Source organism: Sebastes umbrosus, chromosome 4 (genome assembly GCF_015220745.1).
Source record: "Sebastes umbrosus isolate fSebUmb1 chromosome 4, fSebUmb1.pri, whole genome shotgun sequence".
In the NCBI taxonomy this organism is placed as follows: Eukaryota; Metazoa; Chordata; class Actinopteri; order Perciformes; family Sebastidae; genus Sebastes; species Sebastes umbrosus.
In genome coordinates, this window is record NC_051272.1 from 36,356,437 (window position 1) to 36,381,668 (window position 25,232).

Consider the following 25,232-nt stretch of genomic DNA (forward strand, 5'->3'; position numbering starts at 1 on the left):
CCAGTAATGCTGCTGTTTACACTCCCACTGTCTCATAAAAGACATCATTTGCATGCACACACACACACATACAGATAATCACACATTTCACGATTTATGTTCCCATTTTACAACAAGGAAATGAAACAGAAGTGGATGCTAAATATAAGTCATGATTTCCGAGGTTTATGTGATGGATTTACAGTAATCTCATTATAGAAAGGTGGATGTCTTCCACTGTGTTAAACTGCACATATTCAGATAGCTTCAATAACTGTGACTTTCTCGTTTGAACTAGTTTCATAAACAGCTGTCTTGCAATTGGCTTCTAAAGGTTTGTGACACGACTTGGATTTGCCATCAAGGACTTGAAACTTGTCTCGCAACTTTTCTCAAATAATTAGAGACTTGACTTGAGTCTGGCTTTGACAAGACTTGGGACTTGTACTGACAACAACTAGAAAAAGAGATCATATTACTCCCGTATTAGCTTCTCTGCACTGGCTCCCTGTAAAATCAAGGATAGAATTTAAAATCGTCCTCCTCACCTACAGAGCGCTAAAGAGTAAGGCCCCATCGTATCTTAAAGAGCTCATAGTAGCCTATTACCCCACTAGAGCACTGCGCTCCCAGAATGCAGCAGTGTTACTTGAGGTTCCTAGAGTCTCCAAAAGTAGAATGGGAGCCAGAGCCTTCAGCTATCAAGCTCCTCTTCTGTGGAACCAGCTCCCAGTTTCAGTCCGGGAGGCAGACACCCTCTCCACATTTAAGAGTAGGCTAAAGACTTTCCTCTTTGATAATGCTTATAGTTAGGGCTGGTCCAAGTCTGGCTCAGGCTGCCTTGGACCAGCCCCTAGTTATGCTGCTACAGGCCTAGACTGCCGGGGGGCTTCCTATGACACACTGAGCTCCTCTCTCCTTCTCTCCCTCTATATCTGGATGCAAACATGTCCCATTCATGCATGCTACTAACTTGATTTCTTCCCCGGAGTCTTTGTGCTTTCTCTTCTCGCAGGTATCCATGGATCGGGGTTACACTTGTAGTGGGGTTGCATCTGCTGCCACGTCTGCTGCCTGCTTGACACCCACTACTACCGTCATTATTGTTAGCCTTTTTATTATTAGTAGTATTAGTTATATTTATATTATAATTACAGCTATTAATTCCAATAGTTGTATCATCACTCTTTTACATCCACTGCTATTGATTTGTGTTATTAGTCCTACTTGTATTAGTTCTTACAGCTGCTGTGCTATTATTGTGGTTGCTGTGCATCTCAACCCCCTCTCTCTCCCCATCTCCTCTCTCTCTCTCTCTCTCTCTCCCCACCTCTTCTCTCTCTCTCTCTCTCTCTCTCTCTCTCTCTCTCTCCCCCCCCCCCCTCTCTCTCTCTCCACCCAGCCGGTCTCGGCAGATGGCCTCCCACCCAGAGCCCGGTTCTGCTCTAGGTTTCTACCCGCTAAACGGGGAGTTTTTCCTGGCCACAGCGCACTGCAATGCAATGCTCTTGGTGGGATCTCTTGTTGGGTCTCTATACTCTAGAGTACGGTATAGACCTGCTCTATATAAAAGGTGTCTCGAGATAACTTCTGTTATGATTTGACACTATATAAAATTGAATTGAAATCAGTCCACAGGCTGTTATAGGCAACCGAGAAAGTCGGGGAAGATCTGTAGTTTTTAAGTTACATTACAATCTGTTCACACATTAGCAATACAAATCAACTAATACATGTAAATAGTTACATATTGTCTCTTTAACGGCCACCGGTGTCATTAATAACAAGGATTTTCTGAAAGTTACATACGGTACCTTTAAAGAGCTGCTAACATGTCACCGTGCGGGTTTCAGTGGACGATTTTAGCTTCTCATGATGCTCTGAATGCTGTGAATATTTTACATACTGACAAATATAAACCACTGCAGGCCGCAGACAAAGTAGTAAACTCTTACTGGTGCAGTTTGTCCTCTGTAGTTCTTGTCCTCAGATGTGTAGGCCTCTGAGGACACACTCATTATCACCTGCAGCCACTATTCTGCTGTCTCGTTAGATGGACTCCGTCTCTTTCTCACTCATTTCCCTCCTTCACACTCTGTCATTATCCTCTCTGCTGTCCCTCCCCTCTTCCTCCCACTCGTCCTCGCTCGAGCCTCTTCCTTCCCTCTCTTTAATTCACTGCCTCCCCCTTTTTAATAGATACCATTATAGAGAGGATGCATCCTTTAACATAGTGCCTTCTTAAAGGATTACAGTGATGTATGAGTATGCCCAGGCTTTCGAAACAGCTTTACGCTTTGTCTCTACAAGCGATAAAGCATTTCCACGGATGACTCTCCGTAAAAGCTGAAACCCTGCACCTATATCGTTTGGGGTAGTTAACGTGAACACCTCATAAACAAGTCTCATAGCCTCTCGTAACATCAAAGGTACTGTAAGCTTAGCACATCCAATGAGGCGTGAGCATGAACAATACTACCAACACACACACACACACACACACACACAACGTAGCATTAAACGGCGACCGAGTGATTAAAGTCAGCAAGGCACTCGAGGTGCCTTGAAGGGAGCGGTAATGATGCAGCGTCAACCTTTGCTCACGCCTCATTGGCTCACGCCTCTGCTGAGCAACTGCTGAGACTTAATTGAAGGGTACACTTCGTTAACAGCGTTGCCAGGTGACCACGGAAGCCTAATTGAAGGGCGACGCTTCATTGGATCTGTGCCTGTCCATCAAACAGGTGCATTATAGCAAGAAGCTTAGCTTTTTTTTTATCTTTGTCGGCAGTGGAATGTGTTGACTGGAAGAGGGAAGAAGTGTAGGAGGAAAAGAGAGGGGATGAAAAGTAGAAACAGGGAGGAGATAAGGGTGCAGAAAGAAGAGGAAAGGGCACGAGAGAGGAGGATTAAGGGCCCGTGGGAGACAAGAAAGACGGGAGGAGACTGAAGTCCTTGGGGATCTGATTATCAGATTAGGCAGCGAATGCTACATCAGCAATATTCCAGCATGGCAATGAAAGCTCTCCTGGCAGGAGAAAGCCCAATCTCCTGTTTCTAATAGGACAGAACCGTTACTCAGCAAGGAAACGATCAGAACTCCGACTCAGAATGGAATGACACTGAATCCTCAGTTTCACAAAAAGATTCTCATTTTACAGTGTATGTTCCTGTAGGCCATATGCAGGGAACTCAAGAATACATTATATTAACATTTTTATTCTAATTCTGTGTATAGCAGAGATAAAAATTCAAAGCATTAGTTATCATTGCAGTTAGGCAAACACAACTGCAGCTTGCTGAGTCCTGGGGCAGCTACAGTATGAAATGGACTATAAACAAGATGAGAAAATCAAATGTGGAAATGAAGGCTTTTACTTTGTTAAAGGTCCCGTATTGTAAAAAGTAAGATTTACATGTCTTTTATATTAGAAAGCAGGTTTAAGTGCTATACAAATACTGTGAAAATATCGAAGCGCTCAATATACAGAGAAATACACACGGCCCGTATTCAGAAATTGTGCGTTTGAAACAAGCCGTTAGGATTGTTTCTGTCCATTTGTGATGTCGCAAATATACAATATTTAGACCATTTCACGGTTTTAAACGTAAATATTCTAAATTTGTCCCAGTTTATTTCCTTTTGTAGTGTATGGAAATAGTATCAGCCGACAGGAAGTAAACATGGACCCAAACTATTGCCAGGCAACGCAATGCTATTGCAATTCCGTTGAAATGCACTAAAACGGAGTGTTTCAGACAGAGGGTAAATACAGGTATATTCAAGCAGACAGGATGAGGAAAATAATTTTTTTTGAACATTACAGCATGTAAACATGTTCTAGTAGAAACACAAAATACAAGTATGAACCTGAAAATGAGCACGATATGGGACCTTTAATGTAGTGGAAAATGGGGAGGGGCCATTTGGCATTACCATAGACTCTGTATATGGGTCAATGGTAATTAGCCTAATGAGTGAAAATGTTATAAATATTCTATTATGAAGTGAAAGCCTGTATAAAGGTGTGCAGCCTCGACGGTTTATCATTATGAAACACACATAATCCAGTTTGTTCACTATGACGGTTGCTTGGAGAAAAACTAGAAAAAAAGAAGCATGAAATATCACCAGCAGGCTGTGAAAGCCTGTCACTGAAGACGTCTCCTCAATACGAACCTGGAGAGCAAACCTGAAAAACGCAGCCCGAAGCGGTCTAAGAAGTCACCTGCCGAGAACTCGTATCTGTAAACGGCTCTGGAAAAGGTCAGCAGAGGAGTGGGATTAAAGAAAGCTCTGTCAAATATCACTGGGAGGAGTGGGCTTGATGAAGAATCTGTCAGAAGACGCCATGCAGGCGATGAAAAGCCCCCCCTCGCTCTGCTGCTGCTGCTGCTGAGTGTGTGACGGCCGCCCGCGCTGCTGCCTTCCAAGCACGGCTTCTTCTCCCACTTGTAGGGAAACTACAGAGAGGCATGAAAAGAAGCCGCTGTGAGTTGTGCATCGCTTCACTGTCTCTGAGGACCCAGAAAACACTCCATAAATATATAAAACATGAACAATCCCCCAAACTGGGACACGGGGCCTGGTGCACATATCCATAGTATGTAGCTCAACCACAGGTCTGCTGCACCAAGTAAGTTTCAGGCAGACTAGCTAGTAAAGTAGCATTCGTGCTAATGGCAGGGAGATGATGAGGGATCCTTTTACAACCCTGGCAGGGACCCGCCATCTGTCTGAGCTACGTATCTGTTGGTGAGGGGGAAACGTGAAGCCTCTTTGGATTGGACTCCCAGTCAAGTTTTTTAGGGCCGGGCAGCATGCTGACGGTCCTTCTTGTTTTCGTCAATATTATTATTACCTCCGCCATGGCCAAAGGCCTTAGGCCAAGGAGGTTATGGTTTCACATGCGTCCGTCTGTCTGTCTGTCTGTCAGTCTGTCTGTCTGCAGGATTACTCCACGATGGATTAGAATTAAATTTTTTTAGAGGGGTGGAGTGTAGCACATTGAACATTCTATTAGATTTTGGTGGCGATCCGGAGCATGATCCGGATTCATTGATTTTTTGAGAATTCCGATCCGTTTGCTAGGCAACGGTTTGGGTCATTGTTTACTTCCTGTCAGGTGATCTCATTTATATACACTGCAACAGGAAATAAACTGCGATACATTTAAAATGTTTATGTTTATGTTTAAAACCGTGTAATGGTCTATATATTGTATATTTGTGATATACAAAATAAATGACAACATTTTGTGGTCATGGTAGATGTAGGGTTGTAAATGTCAGAATTTTATCTCAAAAACTGTTTTTTTTTTACAGTATTTTGATTCTATCCTCATGTGAACCATTGCATCCAATGGAAATCAAGCATTTTAAAACATCAGTTTGTCACTTATGGAGCAATCGATCTTTATTAAAATAAATTACTGACATCTCTGTGTTGTCTAGATGAAGTACTCAGTCTCAGAATTTTGTCTCGAAAACTGAATTTTTGAGACTAGCTTGAAATCTGCCTTCACATGCAACCCTGACGATTGCCTCAGTCATAGTGTGATGCCATCGTGTGATATCATAGTGTGAAGTGGTAGTTTCTCCGGGCAGTGAGCTCACCAAGAGAGTGACTTGTCCTTGGTGTCTGAGGTTGTGAGTTTGAGACCCGATTGAGACAGAACAAACATGCTAATGCCTTAAAGGATTAATGATGATGGACCTGTACTTCTCATTTGTCTTTTTTCATCTTCCTCCTCTTCTTCCTCCTTCTTATTCCTCCTCCTCAAAATGCTGTCCCACAGCCCGGCCCCGACCCACAACTGCACAGCAGCTATAATTTTTTAATATTTTTGAGATGTGAGTCATGTCACTGTGACCAACAGTTTGAAACCAGGACTGTCCTCCGTTACTGTACTCTGGTATAACGCCGTGATACACACCGCTTCACACCGCTGTCCTTGTGGCGGCAGCATCCACCCAACATGGACAGCAACATGATTCAGGCGAACGCAGCATCACACTGTGTGTTACGTAGACCTAGTTTCCCTTTCAGTTACTGGCCTAACACTGATCCCTAGAGGCTATCATGTAGAGCAGAGGATTACTGGAGATACTCATCTCACAATTTCAACCGGGAGGCTGACGCAAAGGGTTTTTTCTTACTTGGCTGCTTGTAATTACGCTCTAAATAATTTGATGTGAACACGGCTATGTGTGTGATATGCAGCAATCTTCTAATATCCTCTTTTAAACTTTTTAGCTGTAATCTCTGCTGTCTATATGATGTCCCAGGTTTGTTTCAGCCATGGTGGGTGATTTTCAAACCACGAAGGTGTTGGCTTGTGAGAAACAGTTTTTGTTAAAAAGTGAACCGTTGAACGAGGTCAAGACTGGATCTTTTTACAAATTATGGTATTACAAATATCAGTATGATTTTTCATGAGTTTTTTTTAACACAAAACACTACAAGTTCCCCTATCTCTTTGGCTCACCATATGAAAATGACTTCAAAATTACAGTTAACCACTATTAGCTTTCTTGACATATTCCCTCCTAATATCTCTCCATCAGCGCTTCCAGAGCAATGTTGTGTTAAATTAGATCTGACTCCCTTTGACCTGGACTTTGTAACCTTGCAGACCTTTTACATGCACAAAATCTATATAGCACACTACAGGAAAGGGAAAAAATCACAAAAGCATAATAGGTCCTCTTTAAACACGTCATCTTCTTTCAGTATACTGTCAGTCCCAGTGCTCCATGGAATATGTCAGAGATGATGGATACCTCTCATGAGTAAACAGAGCCAACGAAAAAAGGTACACAGCTACAGCGCCTCACTGGTGTATTCAAAGCCTGGCAGCGAGGGGGGAAAAAATTATATTAGCAGGCCTGTCAAGTACCGAGCAGTGGGATATATTACAGCTAGAAGCAGTTTTAAAACAAGTTGGGGCCCTGCCAAGAAAGTCTCAGAGCAATATCTTCAGCAATATGGATGTGGGACTGCATTCTGCTCCAGCTGGCACAGGGCTCTCTGACAATATTTAATATGGTATGGATATAACCTGCTGGGAAATCAAGCTCAGGATGTCTATTGGGCTTAACTGAAACTACAAACTTCAAACAGTGACTGATGTGGAATTCACAAATATGTACCTCCAGTTTCTTCCATCTTCTACAACTGATACGGGAGTTAGAGCGCTCGTCCGCTAATCAGAAGGTCGGTGGTTCGATCTCCTGCGGTGTACGCGTCCCAGTGTCCTTGGGACAAGATGAACCCGTGTGAATGGTTATCGCTCCTGATGAGCAGGCAACACCTTGTATGAATGCGTGTGTGTGAACGCTGGCTTGTGTTGTAAAATGCTGGTCACTAAGACAGCAGTCCATTTAAAGATCCCATATTATAAAAAAGTGAGATTTTCATGTTTTTTTATTATAAAGCAGGCTTAAGTCCTTTATAAATACTGTGAAAGTATTGAAACACTCCATCCACAGGGAAACACACACAGCCAGACAATTTTAAACATAAACATTCTAAATGTGTCCCAGTTTATTCCTGGTTGCAGTGGATGTGAATGTCATCAGCTGACAGGAAGTAAACATGGACCCAAGCTGTTGCCTAGCAACGCAATTCTGTTGCATTTCCGTCGCAATTCTGTCAAAATGTGCTAAAACGGAGTGTTTCAAACAGAGGGTAAATACAGGCATATTCAGGCCGACAGTATGAGGAAAATAAAGGGTTTTTTTAACATTACAGCAGGTTAACATGTTCTAGTAAAAACACAAATTACAAGTATGATCCTGAAAATTAGTATAATATGGAACCTTTAACTGATATGGTATCTATGATTTTATTATTATTGACCACAATACATTATTACTCACTAAGGCTAAATTGCACTCACTAAGGTGCAATTTATTAATGAAAGCAATGAAGTGTCTTTTGTAGTCTTGCTGATCAAATAAATGCAATTCATATTGTTTTAATATCCTTTTTCATATTGTGGTGTTTGGTTCTATATTGTGGTCAAACACACACAAAGTTAGCTTTACTGAGCTGAACAGTGCAACACTGCCACCCTGCGGACAAACGTGGAAATAGTAGAAACAACCATTCTCCAACTTTATATGTATGACTATAACAATAATATGTAACATATTTTTATATTCGGCTAACTGGCTTATGGTTCAGACAAAAACAATTTATCAAATCAATGATGAACAATCAGTAACATCAGTGATGTGATTGCCAGGGTGAGTGGAAAATAGAATAAGAAAATGTTTCATGCTAAAAGAAAAGTCAAAGCAAAGATACCGGAGAGCCATGTGGGAGCTGAGCGAGAGATTCGAAGAGAATAACTTCCCACAATTCCCTGCGGCCGCAGCATTTAAAGCGACGCACCGTTCGGCCGTTCATAATAACAAACAATATGCTTATTTTGCATATTATTTTCATACGCTCATACACTAATTGGGATTCATGTTTAATATGAGTGGACAGTGACCACCATTAAGTTTCACTTTATTTTTAATTAATTATTTATTTCGAACATGTAACAAATACCTCAGTAAAAAACGAAACAAGAATAACTAATAAAATGAACAGTAAACAATCAATTAACAAATAATCAACATAAATAAATATTACATGTCCGGAAAGAAGTTGGAAGAAGTATATGATCCTACCCCTTCTCCATAACTCCAACTATTAACTCAATATTTATCATATATTCCTGTTTATTTCAATTCCAACCTTAGTAATGAAGTGATATTTTTCACCGGTTGTCCACGTTAGGTCAGATGATTCTTTATTATCTGTTGATAGAGTGTTCCAGCAGCAGGAGGACCTGTGGTCTCTCTTCACACACCGCGGCTGAAGCAGCCTGTCATTGAAAGACCTATTTAAGAACGCACGGGGGGAGCAGCGCCATTTGTAGTCCATCTTCAGAACATTGTAGTTTCACGACAGCAGACCTGCGTCACTAACATCCGCCGCCGTCGCATTATAATTACGGAGCCTAGTGAAAGAGCAGTAAGATCTCTTAACACCACAGTTGTCTTTTCATTCATAAGTCCTTCTGAATTATCCTTCTCATCTGTCCTTGACCTCATCACGTTTTCCATCGAGGTCAAGTAGAAGTGGTCAGGGAAAGACGTTATGACGTCATTTTTTTGACTTTTTGACCACACCCCGGCTCACCTGCTCACTACGGATACCAGTCTGCTCTCTGCCAGCACACTTATTCCTGTAAGAGGAGAAAACACGAGCAGGCCAGGCAGAGTAGAAACACACGAGAGGTCGTCACAATATAATTAATACCTGAAATGGTTCATGAGATATGCAAGTAAAACGGTTTCAAATAGTTTATTAGGAAGAAGGTTGCTAAAGAAGTCCATAAGCGGAACTAATGATAACCGCTTTGAGCTCACAGGAAGAGGACTCGTATTTCGGTTACACAGTGTGTGTGTGTGTGTGTGTGTGTGTGTGTGTGTGTGTGTGTGTGCTTCCGGTCGGGAGTCTTATCTAGCTTGTGGTTCTGTCTCGGTCATGTTTCGGACTGTTTTGTGTAGACTGGTGAAGGAAACCGTCGGTGTGAGGACTGTCCCGTTACTAGAGAGGCTAACAGCTCACCGTGTGTCCGCCAGGAGCTTCTCGGACGTGGAGGACGAAGTGCAGCCGCCTTTTGACGCCTCCCTGCTCGAGGTCCTGGTGTGTCCGCTGTCCAAGAAGCCACTAAGGTCAGACCATGTTCAGATCCACTAACATGGGATGTTGTGTTTGTACTGAGAAGGGGATCCGAGCTTTAGTGGTTTGTAAAACTGGAGAAGAAGCACTAACGTTTGAACACCTCGCTGGTTTTAAGAGTTTAGTCTCATATCATCGTAATAAATGCTCGAGAAGCCTGCGTATTATTATTGAGTCTGTTCAGAAGGGATGCATTACGTGTAGTAATTAGCATTAGATAGTATAGTGTAATATGTTGCAGTAAAAAAATATAAATGTATTGCCCAAGAAGCCTACAAAGAAGTGTTTTTGTTGACGTGAAATATGAATGTACCTTCTAGGTGTAGTTAGGCCCAGTGTCCACTGAGGGCTCATGTGTTTTAAAGGTCCCATATCGTGCTCATTTTCAGGTCATACTTGTATTTTGTGTTTCTACTAGAACATGTTTACATGCTGTAATGAGAAAAAAAAAAACGTTATTTTCCTCATACTGTCTGTCTGACTATACCTGTATTTACCCTCTGTCTGAAACGCTCTGTTTTAGTGCATTTTTAGTGCATTTCAACAGAATTGCGTTGCTCGGCAACAGCTTGGGTCCATGTTTACTTCCTGTCAGCTGATGTTATTTACATACACTGCAACCGGAAACAAACTGGGACACATTTAGAATGTTTATGTTTAAAACCGTGTAATAATCTATATATTGTATATTTGTGACATCACAAATGGACAGAAATCCTAACGGCTTGTTTCAAACGCACAATTTCTGAATACGGGCTGTGTGTATTTCTCTGTATATTTAGTGTTTGTATAGATTAACAGTATTTATATAGCACTTAAACCTGCTTTATAATGTAAAAGACATGAAAATCTCACTTTTTATAATATGGGACCTTTTAGCTCATGGTTGATATTTCTGATTCACAGTCTGATGTGATTGGAGAATGATGTTGATTAAATTAGCCTATTACTTTTATTCCATTTTTACCTGGTATCAGGAGGAAATGTTCTCTTACTTATGATTGTCTTTCCAGTAAAACCATGTACTGCTATTATGCTAATAATAGGTTAATATACCAACATATGTCAATTTGTTACTATGGAATTAGTAGCATTACCGGTACTAGTATTATTTGTATGTATTTATTCTAGATATTTACCATATTTACAGTAGGCTACCTTGAAAACATCTCAGAAAAGGGGAAAAATCATCAAAAATAAAACGTGATCATATATTGAAATACTGTGGGGTAACAGGCATTCAGTACACTACCTAAACGGGATCACCATTTTTTGTAACGGTTATCAAAATGTAACCTTAACCACTTTTGGGGTCGCGTCTAGATGGTACCCCATAATTTGCTAAACTCCCATGAGATGGTTTAAGGTTGGCATTGCCCTCAAGTGGTTAATGTTTCGCCTGTTTTTTGCAACTTACCATCTAGACACGACCCACTTTTTGGGTCATTGTGGAGTAACGGTGCAGCATTCAGGTGTTGTGGGAGTTCAGCTTTGATTTGCTTTACTGTAAAATACTCTTTTCCTCAGCTTTCATGTAGTAAATGTTACACACTGAGAAAAAATACTAATTTTGAAAACATCATTGCATTATTGAAAGCATCATAGAATAATGATGTTGCTCTTGTCCCTCCCACAGGTACAAGGCTAATACCAATGAGCTGATCAACGAGGAACTTGGTATCGCCTATCCCATCATTGACGGCATCCCCAACATGATCCCTCAGGAAGCCAGACTCATACAGAAAGACACAGATACCTCAACCACACCAACGCAAGGGTAGAAACTCCAACACAACCCGTTCGGCCGACCCGAGCAGACAGACTCAACATTGTTGTGTTTTAAAGGCTGTTGGACAGAACGAGACAATACTTGTGTAACACCATAACTGGATCCTGCTCAGCTCAAACATTATCTTGTATTGCAGAACAGTGAGAACTTGTACTGCATTCCTTCCACCTGCCCTGTATCAGAACCCATCTGCGAGTATGTTCTCCCTGTCCATGATGGTGGGGCTCGTCCCAATAGTGTCGCTCTGCGGTTTGTTCTACTCCGCCGCGGTGGACGAGAACTTCCCTCAGGGCTGCACCAGCAGCAGCAGTCTGTGTTTCTACAGCCTGCTGCTGCCGGTCACCATCCCGGTCTACGTCTTCTTCCACCTCTGGAGCTGGATGGGGATCAAGCTTTTCAGACACAACTAGGCTGCTCAGATTTTGTTCTGTTAAAGGACGAGTACAATTAAATCATTTGTTGGGAATGTACCTTGCATTTCTGGACCCATTTTTGTCTCCTGGTTAATAAAAGGTAAAAATAGAATAGTTAAGACATCACGTCAGCACATTAGCCAAGCTACAATAGGGTTTATTAGCTACAAATGTTGCTTTCTCCACAAACACTAGGATGAAATACTACTGTAATACACGTTTTCATTGAGAAATAGACATATTGCAGGACATAAGGCAGAACTAACCACAAAAAAATAATCTATTACAACTCTTTCTGTTAAAACAGGTCGATGTTGAGAATAAGCATGGGTGTTTTTAAGGTAGAGGGTTTGCGTTAAAGCCAGAATGCTACTATGTAACTACAGTCCCAACAGCTAAAAAAAGGTTTTGTAAATGATAAAGTGGTAGCCTACTGTAAATCCTTAACATTTGGTTGGTACAGTGTGATGCTCTAAGTCAGCTATTCTCAACCAGTGGGCCGCGAAGGTGCTCCCTTATGTTTAGATTAACAGCTATTCTGTATTTCAGAGGTTATAGCGGGCTCACTTTTAAAGCTAGAGTGAAGATACTGGCATCATATGAAACTAGAAAAACCTAATGAATCCATTGTTACCAACCATGTCATACTAGCTTGTTGGGAAGGAGGCTAAATAACGCTCCAAAATTACGCTAAATTTTGGTGAGGAAAAACTGCCATGGCCATTTTCAAAGGGGTCCCTTGACCTCTGACCTAAAGATATGTGAATGAAAATAAGTTCTATGGGTACCCACGAGTCTCCCCTTTACAGACATATACAGTATGTCACAGATGCAGTGACACAAAATTGAGCAATTTTTGAAACCAGTAAAAGTGTGTGGTGAGGAAATATGACCCTGAATACTTTGGAATCATAATGACAGGCAGTGATGGGTGAGGGTAAGCTGAATATCTATGTGGGTCATTACACCTGGCAGTGGCATAACACATATTTACAGGCCAGTTTGTTATTTATTTGGGAAGGTGGTCCTCGGAAATTTTTGAACAATCGGAAGTGGGCCTCGAGTTACAAAAGGTTGTTTATTTAAAGGTCCCATATTATACTAATTTTCAGTTTCATTCTTGTATTTTACGTTTCTACTCGAACATGTTTACATGCTGTAATGTTAAAAAAAAAACGTTATTTTCCTCATACTGTCTGTCTGAACACGCCTGTATTTACCCTCTGTCTGAAACGCTCCGTTTTAGCACGTTTCAATGGAATGCAACGGAATTGCGTTGCTAGGCAACAGCTTGGGTCCATGTTTACTTCCTGTCAGCTGAAGACATTCACATACACTGCAACCAGAAATTAACTGGGACAAATTTAGAATGTTTACATTTAAAACTGTAAAATGGTCTAAATATTGTAGATTTGTGACATCACAAATGGCCAGATGTCCTAACGGCTCGTTTCAAAAGGCACAGTTTCTGAATACGGGCTGTGTGTATTTCTCCATGGATTGAGCATTTTGATACTTTCACAGTATTTATATCGCACTTCAACCTGCTTTATAATAAAAAAAATGTGAAGATCTCACTTTTTACAATATGGGACCTTTAAAGTTCACATTGTTTGAGCAGAAATGGAAGGTTAACTATTTGTTTATGTCATGTGGCAAATTATATATGTACATTGCTATGGAGGTGAAATTAATAAAAAGAATAGTACACAACTTAATATTGAAAATTCACTGTGCTTCATCAAAGACAACATATCTTACAGACTGTACGGTGAGTAAACCACTGGCTCTACACAATAAATACACTTGAATTGATAAAAGACTTCATGCAGAACAGACGACGAACAAAACTGAACTACAATTTGATGACATAGTTTCCTGAAAACATTCAAAAAGCTGAGGGAGTAACACCTCTGTGCACTTCAAACCCTATACCAACAACATTATAGGAACGTCTAACTCTTCGAAATTCAAACAATGGACAAATACATGAGGGCATCATTAATATGATGAGGAATATGTGATTTTTTTTTTTCTCCAGAAGTTCATTTTGGGACAGAATTCCTAATAACATCTATCATGACAACTTGAACTTTCTACTGCCTCACAGTGTCAACATCACTCCTTCCTACTCAAAAGATTCCTTCCTCTCAAGGACAAGGTTCAGATTGAGTTTTAGCATCGAGAGTTGAATTTGAATTTACCCGTTAATCTGATACACAGCTGCTCTTTAACCCTAAATACTGTTTCAGACATTGACGGGCATCTAGCAACAAAAAAAAACAATGTGGCCGCCACTGACTGCAGCTATATGACCTCAGTGGCCCTTCCTGCTTTTCACTTTTCTGCTCTGAGCCAGTTTCATCAGTGGAGACTCTGGTCTGGGGGACTGTCCCTCTCCTTTTGTCTTGAAAAAGAAGGACTCGTTGAGTCTCGTCTGGACTGCCCTCACCTGAAGTCAAACACAAAGTCACTTTGTTACTCAACAGTGGCATACACTTCAGTTAGCTTTTTTTTTTTGTGCAAATTATTCTAACACAAACACCTTTTAGTCACTGATTAGCAGACACAACCGTTTAGATACAAAACACTATTAGTCCATAGAGTCTGACCTCTGCCCTGTCTGTGGCTCTCACCCGTGGGACACTTTATCAGCTTTTCTTACATTTTTGAGTATCTTATTTCACTTGAGCATAAACGGGTCCTACAGCTCAGGGCAAGTTAGATATGAGACTTTTTTTAATGCCACTCGGAAAGAATTTTAACAGCAAAATGCATGATCAACCAGTAACTTTGGGTCAGGGACAATTTTGCTTATTGTAATATAAAACATGACTTTTTTTGTCTCGTGGTGGAGACGAATGTAAAACAGAACAGGGAAATATCTGCCGTTTGTTGGCGGTTTTGTGTTTCTCATTCTGCGTGTGGGATTCCACTACCTTGATTCCTAAAATACACCGGGCCTCGTATGTATTGCCTTGTCCGGTTTCAGCCATACAATATGCCGTACACTATGTACACTTCGCCATACACTATGTACATTATATCGTACAACTGACGAAGTGCAGATGTTCCTCTGTTTGGTTGCCGAGGAAAGGATTCAGTGAGTGTCCCGTTGAAGATGATGTCACGGCAGTGCCAAATATTTTTGATGCAGGGATGGATTTGGCCCACGGGCCACTATTTGTCAACCACTGCAATAGAGCATTTGTTGGGGACTATTTTCAGCGAAGGATTAATAATACACATTTGGTGAAGTAGCTAGTATTAACTGTCCAGCAGCAGAACGGTGTATGTGGGATTGAATCTAAATAAACTACAGTGTGTTCATGGTGAAGAAGGAACACTGATGTGTTTTAATACAATACAATTTGGTCTTTTCATGGGACTTTGTCGACCGTAAGAAAAATACAGAATGTTGCCATCCCTATCCTTTCAGAGTAGTGATGAAATATTGATTTAATTCTGCAGTTTTGCACATTGTTTCAAGTGGTTTTCAGTTCAGGTATTTTTTTGTACATTATAGTAGTTTATAGAAGGAGTTTTACAGAATCTAATAAGGTTCTGAAATTTTGATATGCACTGAATTTAGGTATCTTTCCTCCTCTGTAAACTGAGTGAATTCTGAGATGATGAAATGATGAAACAGGTGTGAATATTGTAGTTTGTGCAAGACACAAGATATTTGGTGCATGCTGCGTGGGCCAGGGTAACTGCAGTGAACAGTGGGGTAGAGGATCATGTGGTATCACCTGGGTCAGGTCTAGCTTGCCAGTGCGCCAGGGGGGCTCGTCCTCGCTGGAGGTCGTCGTGTCTGCGGTCTTAGGCTCAGACTCTGACTGGGGGCTTGGAGTTGCTTCACTTTTACCTTGTGTGCTTACAGAACAGGGATGCCGACCAGAAGGCTCTTTCTTTACCTCTACATCTTTCATGTCTGAAGAACAATATGGATGCAGATTGGGCTCTTTGGTCTCTCCTGGTAAACACAATGTCTTCGCTGACAAACACATCCCAAAGTCTTTTCTGGACCTCCACGGCAAGCTCAGGTCCAAAGGTTTCAAGAACTCAAGGTGCACAGTCGCTCTACTTTCTCGGCAGAAGTTGAGGTAGGAGGAGAGTTGGGTGGTGAAGAAATTTTCTGTCTGTGTGGAAGTGCTGTCCGTGGACACAGAGGGAAGCACTGATGGACATGAAGGAGACTGCTGGCTTACAGTACGGGACTGTCTCTTTGACTTTGCAACATCCAGGGAGGGGTTCACATCAATTGGCTCACCCAGGTATGCGTTCACCCCACTGGGCGTTGTGTGTGCAGGGCGTGGCACTTTTTTCTCCTCAGTAAGATTTGCATTTAACTCTGTCTGCGTCTGAGAGGACGGTTTTCCCTTCTTGGGATTCTGATGTGCTTTGTTTAACCGCTTTTCTTTCTCTTCCCCTTTTGAGAGAAGTACATACTCGTTTGTCTTTCTGTGATGCTGATGGAAATGCAAGTCTGGTGGACTGTTGTATGATCCTTCAAGATGCTGTTTTATCCACGCCATAGATGTGTGCAGCTCGTCTCGTGGTTTAAACATTGGAGGACTTGTAGGAACGGCTTTGTCACTGGCTTCACCGCTGGAAGGTTTGCAGGGCGATGCTCTGAATGTCTTCTGGGTGATAAACAGGTCCTGGCTGTTTATTTCCTCACTGTTGCATTGAGATTCATCAGCATGTGTTTCACCCTGGCTGTGTCCCGTCACTGTGACCTGCGAACAGCTCTCGCTGTCTCTCACAGCCGTGGGAGACCGCAGAGACGAAGAGACTAATTTAGGACGTTTGACACGGATGTAGCCCGGTGATAAGTCAAACGCCACTTTCTTTTTTCTTTTGGTTTTCTTCTTGCAGTCTTGGTCAGGTTTTAGCTCGCCACTGCTGCGTGGATTCCAAGTTTCAGGCTTCACAGCAGGGTTTGCTTGAGCACTACTGCCCTGCGGAAATATAAAACTGTCATCTAGATCCAAAGCCAATCTGTTTTTCTTTTTCTTCCTTCCTTTTTTCTTTTCCTTCCTTCCCTCCATTGCTTCTTTGAATTTGGAGGTTTTCTTTTTCTTTTTCTTCTGGATGTTTTCATCTGTTTTCATGGTTATGTTGTTTTTGTGTTTCAGGCATTTTGTGTCCTTTTTGGTGTCCTTTTTTCTTTTTCCTTTCCCAGGCGTCCCAGTCCAAGACTCCCAGAAGATGTCCGTCTCCTCACAGTCACTCATGAGTCTGTTCAACAGAAAGAGGGAAGTGCATAGTTTCAAATACATCGTTTTATTTTAGTTTAACACTGGCATATATTAATACACTGACTTAAATGAAAGACAACGCAAGATAACAGATGGTCATACTATCTTTAAATGCCATTTCTGTTACCACAATGGTGTTATTACAGAATAATAAATACATCTCATCTCGTACCACTAGGGGTGTCCTGTTTTTGCAGTTACAGCCTCACATTTCTGGAACACTTTCCCAACTGTCATATTTGTAATTTTACAAAGAAATTAAAAACTGATAAAAGCAATCACGTACATCACAAGACCTACTGCTTTTTTCTTTTCCTGACTCTATTATTATTTTTGTGTCATCTTTTTGTGACTCTACATCTAACCGAACGTTCTTCACATTAAAAGCAGTCTGCAGGCCGATACAGGTAACCCAGAAAGTGGCAGAAGGTCTCATTTTTTAGGTTACAACCTGTTGACCCATTGGCAATAAAAAAACGATTAAAACTAAATCAAATCAAAATTAAATCATCTTGTAGTGCACAGTTTAGCTGTATAATGAGAAACTTTGTGACGCTGCCGCCATTGTGAAATCTGGTGAAGGAACGCCAAGTAACGGTCACATGACCGGAGCATAGCCAATGGGAATGCTCTCTCAATGAAATGACCTGTGATTGGTCAAAGTCTTCCGTCAGAGGCCAGTTTTTTCGGATGTAACAAGAATTTCAATAAATATAACAAAAAAATGTTTTTGAAGATTACCAACCCTAGCTTTAATATGTGATTTACTTACTTACTATGGTTCAAACACACTCAGCCTACCTACCAGCCAGTAGGTTTACAATTTAACAACTAGACAGGCAGCTTTTTGGAGATATATCACTATTGTCGTGCTATGTTGGCCGATTAAATAAATTGTTGTACAGAAATATATATATATATATATACAGTATATATATGTTAAGGAATCCTTATCAAAAATGTTTCATTATGTATTTATGTAAAGACTGACTATTGGCCAACATATTGTTACCTTGTTTTTTAAACTTTAAAATATTCATTGTATAAGCCGGAACAATCTTCTATCACTCTAATGTTTAGATACCACAATGGGTGCCAGGGACATGGGAAATGACCATTTGCTTTTCCTAATTTCAACAAGCATTACAGTTGAATCGAAAAATATATCTGAGAAAGTCATGATTCTTCAGATGTTCAGAGATTTTCTAGTTAACACACACGCATGCACACAGCGCTCATGACCAAGGCGGTGACGACAACAGCATCACCTCCTGAACTCCCACTTTTACTCTTTGATTCAGGATGTTATCTCTGACGTCAGGTCAGTGTAAAAGCTCTTTTTTGGGAGGCGAACTCATTAAAACAATGTTAATTCTTGAGTAAAGTGCCTATGTAACCAGGGAGACTCCCAAATGGTCAATGAGAGTCATAAATCCATCCAAATGTTGGCGCTATTGTTGTGAGGCAGGCTGGGGAGTCAGACAAAAATGGTCACATCAGATGTGGACTAATAGATCTGTGACTCTACATCTAACCGAACGTTCTTCACATTAAAAGCAGTCTGCAGGCTGATACAGGTAACCCAGAAAGTGGCAGAAGGTCTCATTTTTTAGGTTACAACCTGTTGACCCATTGGCAATAAAAAAACGATTAAAACGTTTATATGTGTAAAAACTTACACACAGTCCCTTTAATCTGACAATCATTTTCTTGATTAATTATATATAAGTATATTTTTGGCATCATTGGGCAAAAATTCCATAATAACCTTTCAGCATATTGTAATTCAAGTGTTCTGAGAGAAAACTAGACTTCTGCTCCTCCTCATGGCTCTGTTTTCAGGCTTTAGAAAATCTAGCACGTGACGGGAGACTTTGACCAATCACAGGTCATTTCATTGAGAGAGCGTTCCTATTGGCTGTGCTCTGGTCATGTGACCAGAACTTGGTTTTCCTTCACCAGATTTCACAATGGCGGCGACGTCACAAACTTTCTCATGTTACAGCTAAACAGTACACTACAAGATGATTCTGAAAACATTTGAGGAGAGAAATAGGCATTAACGTAACAGAATATTGATTCATATTTGATCAGCGCTGCCTAATTTGACCGTTTGGTCAGAGTTCACGAGTGATTGACAGCCGGCTCTCATAGACGGCAGCTGGACAGCAGACATCAGATCAGCTCTTACTGCTTGTTTTCCTCCGGTCTGTGAAATCTTGCAGATGCAGTCAGGAGCACCGGAGGACACAGAGGCACATGATTTTTTTCAGGTTACCTGTTTCATGTACTACTGTCACGATATAGGGACCGTTTTATAAAAATTACTTTTTAAAATCATATTTGCTCCAATCTCGCCTACTTCAGCTTTAAGCTTTTGGCTATGGACTAATCCATTTTGTCTTTTAACTTATTGGCTTTTTCTATGTGTTACTATTTAAGTGTTAGTGTGAAATGATTAGTCAATGTATTGATTAGTCCATCGGCAGAAAATTAATCACAATAATTTTTTTTTTTATTATTATTTTTAGTTATTTCCTCAGCAAAACACCACACATTCACTGATTCTAGTAGATTAAATATCTTTGGTTTTGGACTGTTGGTTGGCAAAAAAACAAGCAAATTGAATACAACACCTCGGGTTGTAGGATATTATAACAGGACTTTGTCAATATTTTCTGATATTTTATAGACTTAATGTTTTATCGATGAATTGAGAAAACAATCAGCAGATTAACTGATAATGAAAATACTGGTTAGTTGCAGCCCTAATGCCTTTCATACTGTATGATGTTTGTTGCAGCCTGTCTGAGTTTTATATCATTTTCCCCCCAAACTGCCTTTCAATCAGGGGATTAATAAAGTTATGTATCTACAGATGGGTGACAAATTAAGAAGAGCTACTTGGGGAAATGACAGCATGGATTTACAATTAGCTACATTTTGGTACAGCCCTGCTGCATGTCCCCACCGTGTAAACGGTCCAGTCTACTTATATCCTCCTACCTGAAGACTATAGTAGCAATAACGAACACACGGTGGCTTTGCTGTAGCTAAACCAGCCTGAGAACCGGACAGGTTCACTTCAACTTTCTGTCCTTTTGGCCGAATATTTTCGTAGTTCAAAAAGGTAATTAATTTACACCAAACAAGTCATTTTTACCCATGTAGCCAATAGGCCGGAACATAAAATGTAATGATACAATATTGCAATAACGTGATAACGTGATAATGACCTGAGCAGGCAGCTTCAACTCCAGCTGGCGAACTCAACTTCAAAGAGACCGACTCCGCTCCCTCCTGCATGATGCTTTCAAGTGCTTCTCGTCAGGTCCGACTTCTCACAACCACAGACAACACGGACATCTCTTTAGGCTTAGTTAAGAAGCACGTAGGCCTAAAACTACAGAGTCGCTGTGAGGAGAGAAAGACAAAACACTTCAATGTAAATGACTTCATTAAGTTTCATTATCAAATGTTTTTTATCCAAGTAGGCTGCACATATACCAGTGAATAAATGTAAAACAGAATATCATGTTTATATAGGCCTCATTACTGAGATGACATAGGCTACTGCCAATTCAACTTGCCATAATATCAAAGTTTTCGAAAGCACAGGAAGGAAGCATTGACTAGTAGCCTCCATGTAACGGTCTAATGTTACTGCAGAGGTCATTGTTGGAGGTCATTGTTGTGGATTAAATGTGTATTTCAGGAGAGTTTGTGTCAAAAAAATGAATCTTTGAAAGAGTTTCAATGAAGCTTATGCGAAAATTCAGACAGGAAGACTAGGGGTGCAAGCTCATTCATTCTCATTCATTCTGGTTCTCTCTCTCATGGGCTATTAATATGTCAGCTGATTATGGGCGTCTCTCTTTTCAGTGACCAATCAGAGCTTGCCATATCTCCCTCAACCAATAACATGCTGCTGTCAAAAGTTTAAAAACCATTCTCCTCTATGAGTTTTCAGTGTCAGCATTCAGCACTAACGGACGCGACCCTCCACCACCCCATCACCTCCAGATTCATCACATCAGAGTAATCCTGCTCCACTTCATTCATCGGATCTGCATCAGTCTTCACCACCACCACCACCAGTGTCTAGACCCGGGGGGAATATTTCTACATCCTACTACAGCGTCACTTCCCCTTCATTATTTCACATCGGGTCTAAATCGCCAAAGACTGTTACTATTCATAATTCGTGCACTTTGTAATAAATCATCATTCAATTCATACGAGTCTTTCCTGATTGAATTACTGTTCATAATAAAACCACTAGATGTCGCAATGCACCATCAGCTAAAACCGTAGGAGATTGTGAGTGAGGATAAACAGTGATAGAATCAATTGACTGACATTTTGGACATTTGTATTACATTACATTTAGAAGGTAGAGACCACATACACACCTGAATGTACTGAGATTTAATTATAGGCCTACTGCCTTATGCGAAACATTGTTAACATATTAAAATTAAAGTGGCAGTAGGCAGTATATTTTTGGCATCATTGGGCAAAAGTTCCATATTAACCTTTCAGCATATTATAATTCAAGTGTTCTGAGAGAAAACTAGACTTCTGCTCTGTGAAATCTTGCAGATGCCGTTAGGAGCACCGGAGGACACAGAGGAGCATGATTTTGTTCAGTTTACCTGTCTCATGTACTACTGTCACAATATAGCAACCGTTTTATGAAAATAACTTTTTTTAATCATATTTGCTCCAATCTCACCTACTTCACCTTTAATATCTGATTTTATTGGAAATATAATTTTCACTCAACTCAAAGGTCTAATGAGGTGTATGTAGAATGGGTCTTTGCCCGCACTGATTCAGGCTGGCTGTTGTGGAGAACACGATGTATCAGACACATTCAGTCAGCGTCAGTCGGTCTGGAATAACATCGTGTGAATTGCAGATTGACACCGTCCTCATCTGCCCCTCTTCTTTTGATGCCTCATTCAGCAGGGTGCTATACATCACTCCTGCCCGCCTATATCCAAAATAGACATCTCTAAAGACTCCATGAAGAAACGAAGGCCAGGGCATCCCATCAATATCCTTATACTGTATTAACAATGGATCAAATGACGTGCATATATGTTTAATATTTTATTACAACTTGATTATTTTGTAGGTCAGGGACTCCGAATTTTGAAGGCCAATAACAACAAGAAACAAAAAAAGCAAATATAATGTTATGTTGAAACCTTGCCACATACTGTAGAGGAACAGTTTGTCTTGTAGAAACTCCAAACTGTTGGCTATTTTGATCCAGCTGGGAGTTTAAGGAGGTTATGAGTGAGATTTGTGCTGCCCTGCAGCGCTGAAAGACCATAATACATCTGTGGGGATTGATAGGGTGATTAACACACATGACTCAGGGACTACTTCACAGGATAAGATTTCTAGCCCTTCAACTCACCGCCAAACCAATCTCCAACATCTGTTTTTGGGGGAAACGGCATAGATAGCAAACTGCAACAATGTGGACCCTGTTGCCTCTAATAGTTGTGATTTTTGGGGGGGTTCGGTTTTGAGGTGGGAGATATGTTTCATCCATCATCTCCCAAAAAAACCATTAAGATGTTGGAGCAGTAATAAGATCCATATAAACCCTCATCTTAATGTTCTCATTTTGCTCCTAGATGACTCCTGTTGGGGCCCATTTCATTTTCATCTGTGGGGAGTTTTCTGTTGCCATGGTGATCACATGCAGCATAGAGAGCTCCAATAGAAAGAGAGGGGGAGGGAGGGGCTGTATTTCCATTCAGTCCCTCCCTATTCCTCCCTTTTACTCTTTAGATGACAACTCACATCTAAATGACAGCAAGTATGCCAGTGCCAATGTGAACAACATTCCTTGAAAGAATCTTTCACCTTTGAGGGCTCAGGCTGAAAGGAGGGCGTAATACTTCCTAGAGATCATTCTCTTTCCTATCATGTGTGAATCCTGCAGGGAGGAAGCAGCCGAGATGGACTTTAGACACATAGACATACATGCCCATGCACAGTAGCTTCACATAGTTAGGTAGTTAGACTAACTAGCGCGAGGCTATGTAGCTTTGCATCGGCCACAGTAACCACAGGTGACTATTACATGTAACAGTGGCACAGTTAGGGACTATGAAGTCACTGAATGATTAATGGCAGTTACACAGCACAGTTTACACATGAAACATTTCAACATCAGCTACCATATGCTGCTGGTCATACCAGACCAAGTAAGGCTGTTGTAGTAAGAGTCAGGCCCAGAGTGTACTGAAACTGGGTTTAGTTTGTTAAAAAAACATAGTTAATACTGGCACTGAAAAAAAACTGTATTACCGTAAATTCTTCTTCATTTAAAGGGACTGTTTGTAACTTCTTACACGTATAAATCATTGCGGGTCGGTGTGCCATGCACGCTCGCCTGTGGCTACGCTGTTCAGACTCAGACTCCAACACAAACTACAGTGAAGCACCAAAACCTCTTGGTTGTATCTAGTGAAGCCCGTCTGTTAAACAGTGTTGGCCGCGGTCGGAGGACGCGGGGGAGACCGTAGCTTTGGTCTCCAGGACCAGAGTCTCTGCTGTACTCTGCCCCTCTGCTCCTCTGCCTGCCTGCCTTCACTCACACACCGCACTCGTTTTCACTCTTTCGCTCCACTCTCACGTGCATGCGCGCACACTCCACACTGCAGAAGAGTTAGTTTAGCTCTGAGAATATCTAGTGAATGTACAATGGACGTTTGTGCAGAAATAACTGCTGCAGCTCCTCCAGACCAACAGAGGTTTCCCGTGTCTTGTGAAGTGACGGGGCTCCGCAGAGAGAAACGTTATCGTCTCCGACCAAAACTCCGGTGTCTCTCCAGTTCCCTCCGGCCGCGGTCGGGAGGCTGAAGCAGGAAAAGCCAACACTAGGATCAGCAGTGATTCATGGAGAGACCTTCGTCTGGTCAGCTAACATTACTGCCAAGCAGCTGAAATATAGAGTGATATTGTGCTTTTAGCTGACGTGTGTCGCCTCACTGTTTTGAGCGATGCTCGTTCATGTCTATGTAGAGCGAGCACAAGCGCGAGCAACAGGACGCTGACTTTCGTTGACTTAACAAGCCATTTCTGATTCTTACAAACAGTCCCTTTAAAGCAGGCTTATATTAAAGACGGGCCTTTATTTCTAATTCATTCTGTTTGACTATATACAGTCATATTTTAGTATGAAGCTTTCTTCGTGTCTCATCTGCTCCCGTTTGCCCTGTTTTGTTACAGCGTTATGCTGCCTTCACATGTTAAGAAATTTTCTCTTCACCCACTGCGAGGCCACACACATATTCTATCCTAACAGCACATACTGTACACAAATGACTAAACAACGCGCATGTTCCAACATGTTTTAGCAAACACTAATGGACAGAAATCCTGACAGCTTGTTTCAAATGCACAATTTCTGAATACAGGCTGTGTGTATTTCCCTGTGGATTGAGTGTTTCAATACTTTCACAGTATTTATATAGAACTTAAGCCTGCTTTATAATAAAAAAAAGTGAAAATCTCCCTTTTTTATAATATGGGACCTTTAATATTATATTGATCAACGCTAAATGTTAATCTTGCCAACTTTGACTAATATACATATTAATAGACAATTGTTTGCTGATCACCGCTCTCCCCAAGTGGCCAAAAAGATCAGTAACTGCAGTTTTAAGTATTTCGATTTGGATGTATGAATTTGTTTTAGTTATTTTGTCAAACTATGTTTAATCCTATCATATCCTCCCCAAAACCAACAGATCATTTCCTTTTTTTTGGATCTACATAACATTTTCAGTAAGCTTACCAAATCCTTTCATTCATCAGTGTTTCTATCAAATCCACTATGTATATCAGTTTAATAACTTTTATTAATATATCTGTAATGAACTCTTGTTTTCTCCAAATCATCTTTCAAGTGACTTGAGACGAGAAGCATCTGTGCAATGTTATTTATCTTCTCTGTCACCCATCTCAGTACATGCCGTCACCCTCTATAAAAGTCAAAGCCTACCCTGAAATAGCAGTCC

The 25,232-nt window shown here is 41.0% G+C and overlaps 3 protein-coding genes across 3 annotated transcripts; 2 read left to right on the top strand and 1 right to left on the bottom strand.

The window, feature by feature from the left end:
- Positions 1-9,436: 9,436 nt before the first annotated feature.
- LOC119487052 (protein preY, mitochondrial-like) lies at positions 9,437-11,556 on the top strand. The gene is made up of 2 exons (XM_037767707.1): positions 9,437-9,714; positions 11,358-11,556. Exons 1-2 carry the CDS (start codon positions 9,524-9,526, stop codon positions 11,500-11,502), a joined length of 336 nt encoding a protein of 111 aa, XP_037623635.1. The 5' UTR covers positions 9,437-9,523; the 3' UTR covers positions 11,503-11,556.
- A 120-nt stretch (positions 11,557-11,676) lies between these two features.
- Positions 11,677-11,985, top strand: LOC119487055 (phosphatidylinositol N-acetylglucosaminyltransferase subunit Y-like). The gene has a single exon (XM_037767710.1). It carries the CDS (start codon positions 11,708-11,710, stop codon positions 11,918-11,920), a length of 213 nt encoding a protein of 70 aa, XP_037623638.1. The 5' UTR covers positions 11,677-11,707; the 3' UTR covers positions 11,921-11,985.
- Positions 11,986-13,947: 1,962 nt separating this feature from the next.
- On the bottom strand, positions 13,948-20,476 carry LOC119487031. The gene is made up of 3 exons (XM_037767678.1): positions 20,424-20,476; positions 15,676-17,167; positions 13,948-14,375 (listed from the first exon to the last, which is right to left on the bottom strand). The coding sequence occupies exons 2-3, from the start codon at positions 17,161-17,163 to the stop codon at positions 14,241-14,243; spliced, it is 1,623 nt and encodes a 540-aa protein (XP_037623606.1). The 5' UTR covers positions 17,164-17,167; positions 20,424-20,476; the 3' UTR covers positions 13,948-14,240.
- Between the last annotated feature and the right edge of the window lie 4,756 nt (positions 20,477-25,232).

Coding starts and splice junctions, on each gene's coding strand:
- LOC119487052 (XM_037767707.1), top strand. CDS start 9,524: ATGTTTCGGACTGTTTTGTGTAGACTGGTGAAGGAAACCGTCGGTGTG. Junction 9,715..11,357: donor CTGTCCAAGAAGCCACTAAG/GTCAGACCATGT, acceptor TCCCTCCCACAG/GTACAAGGCTAATACCAATG.
- LOC119487055 (XM_037767710.1), top strand. CDS start 11,708: ATGTTCTCCCTGTCCATGATGGTGGGGCTCGTCCCAATAGTGTCGCTC.
- LOC119487031 (XM_037767678.1), bottom strand. CDS start 17,163: ATGAGTGACTGTGAGGAGACGGACATCTTCTGGGAGTCTTGGACTGGG. Junction 14,376..15,675: donor GCAAGCTAGACCTGACCCAG/GTGATACCACAT, acceptor GTTTGACTTCAG/GTGAGGGCAGTCCAGACGAG.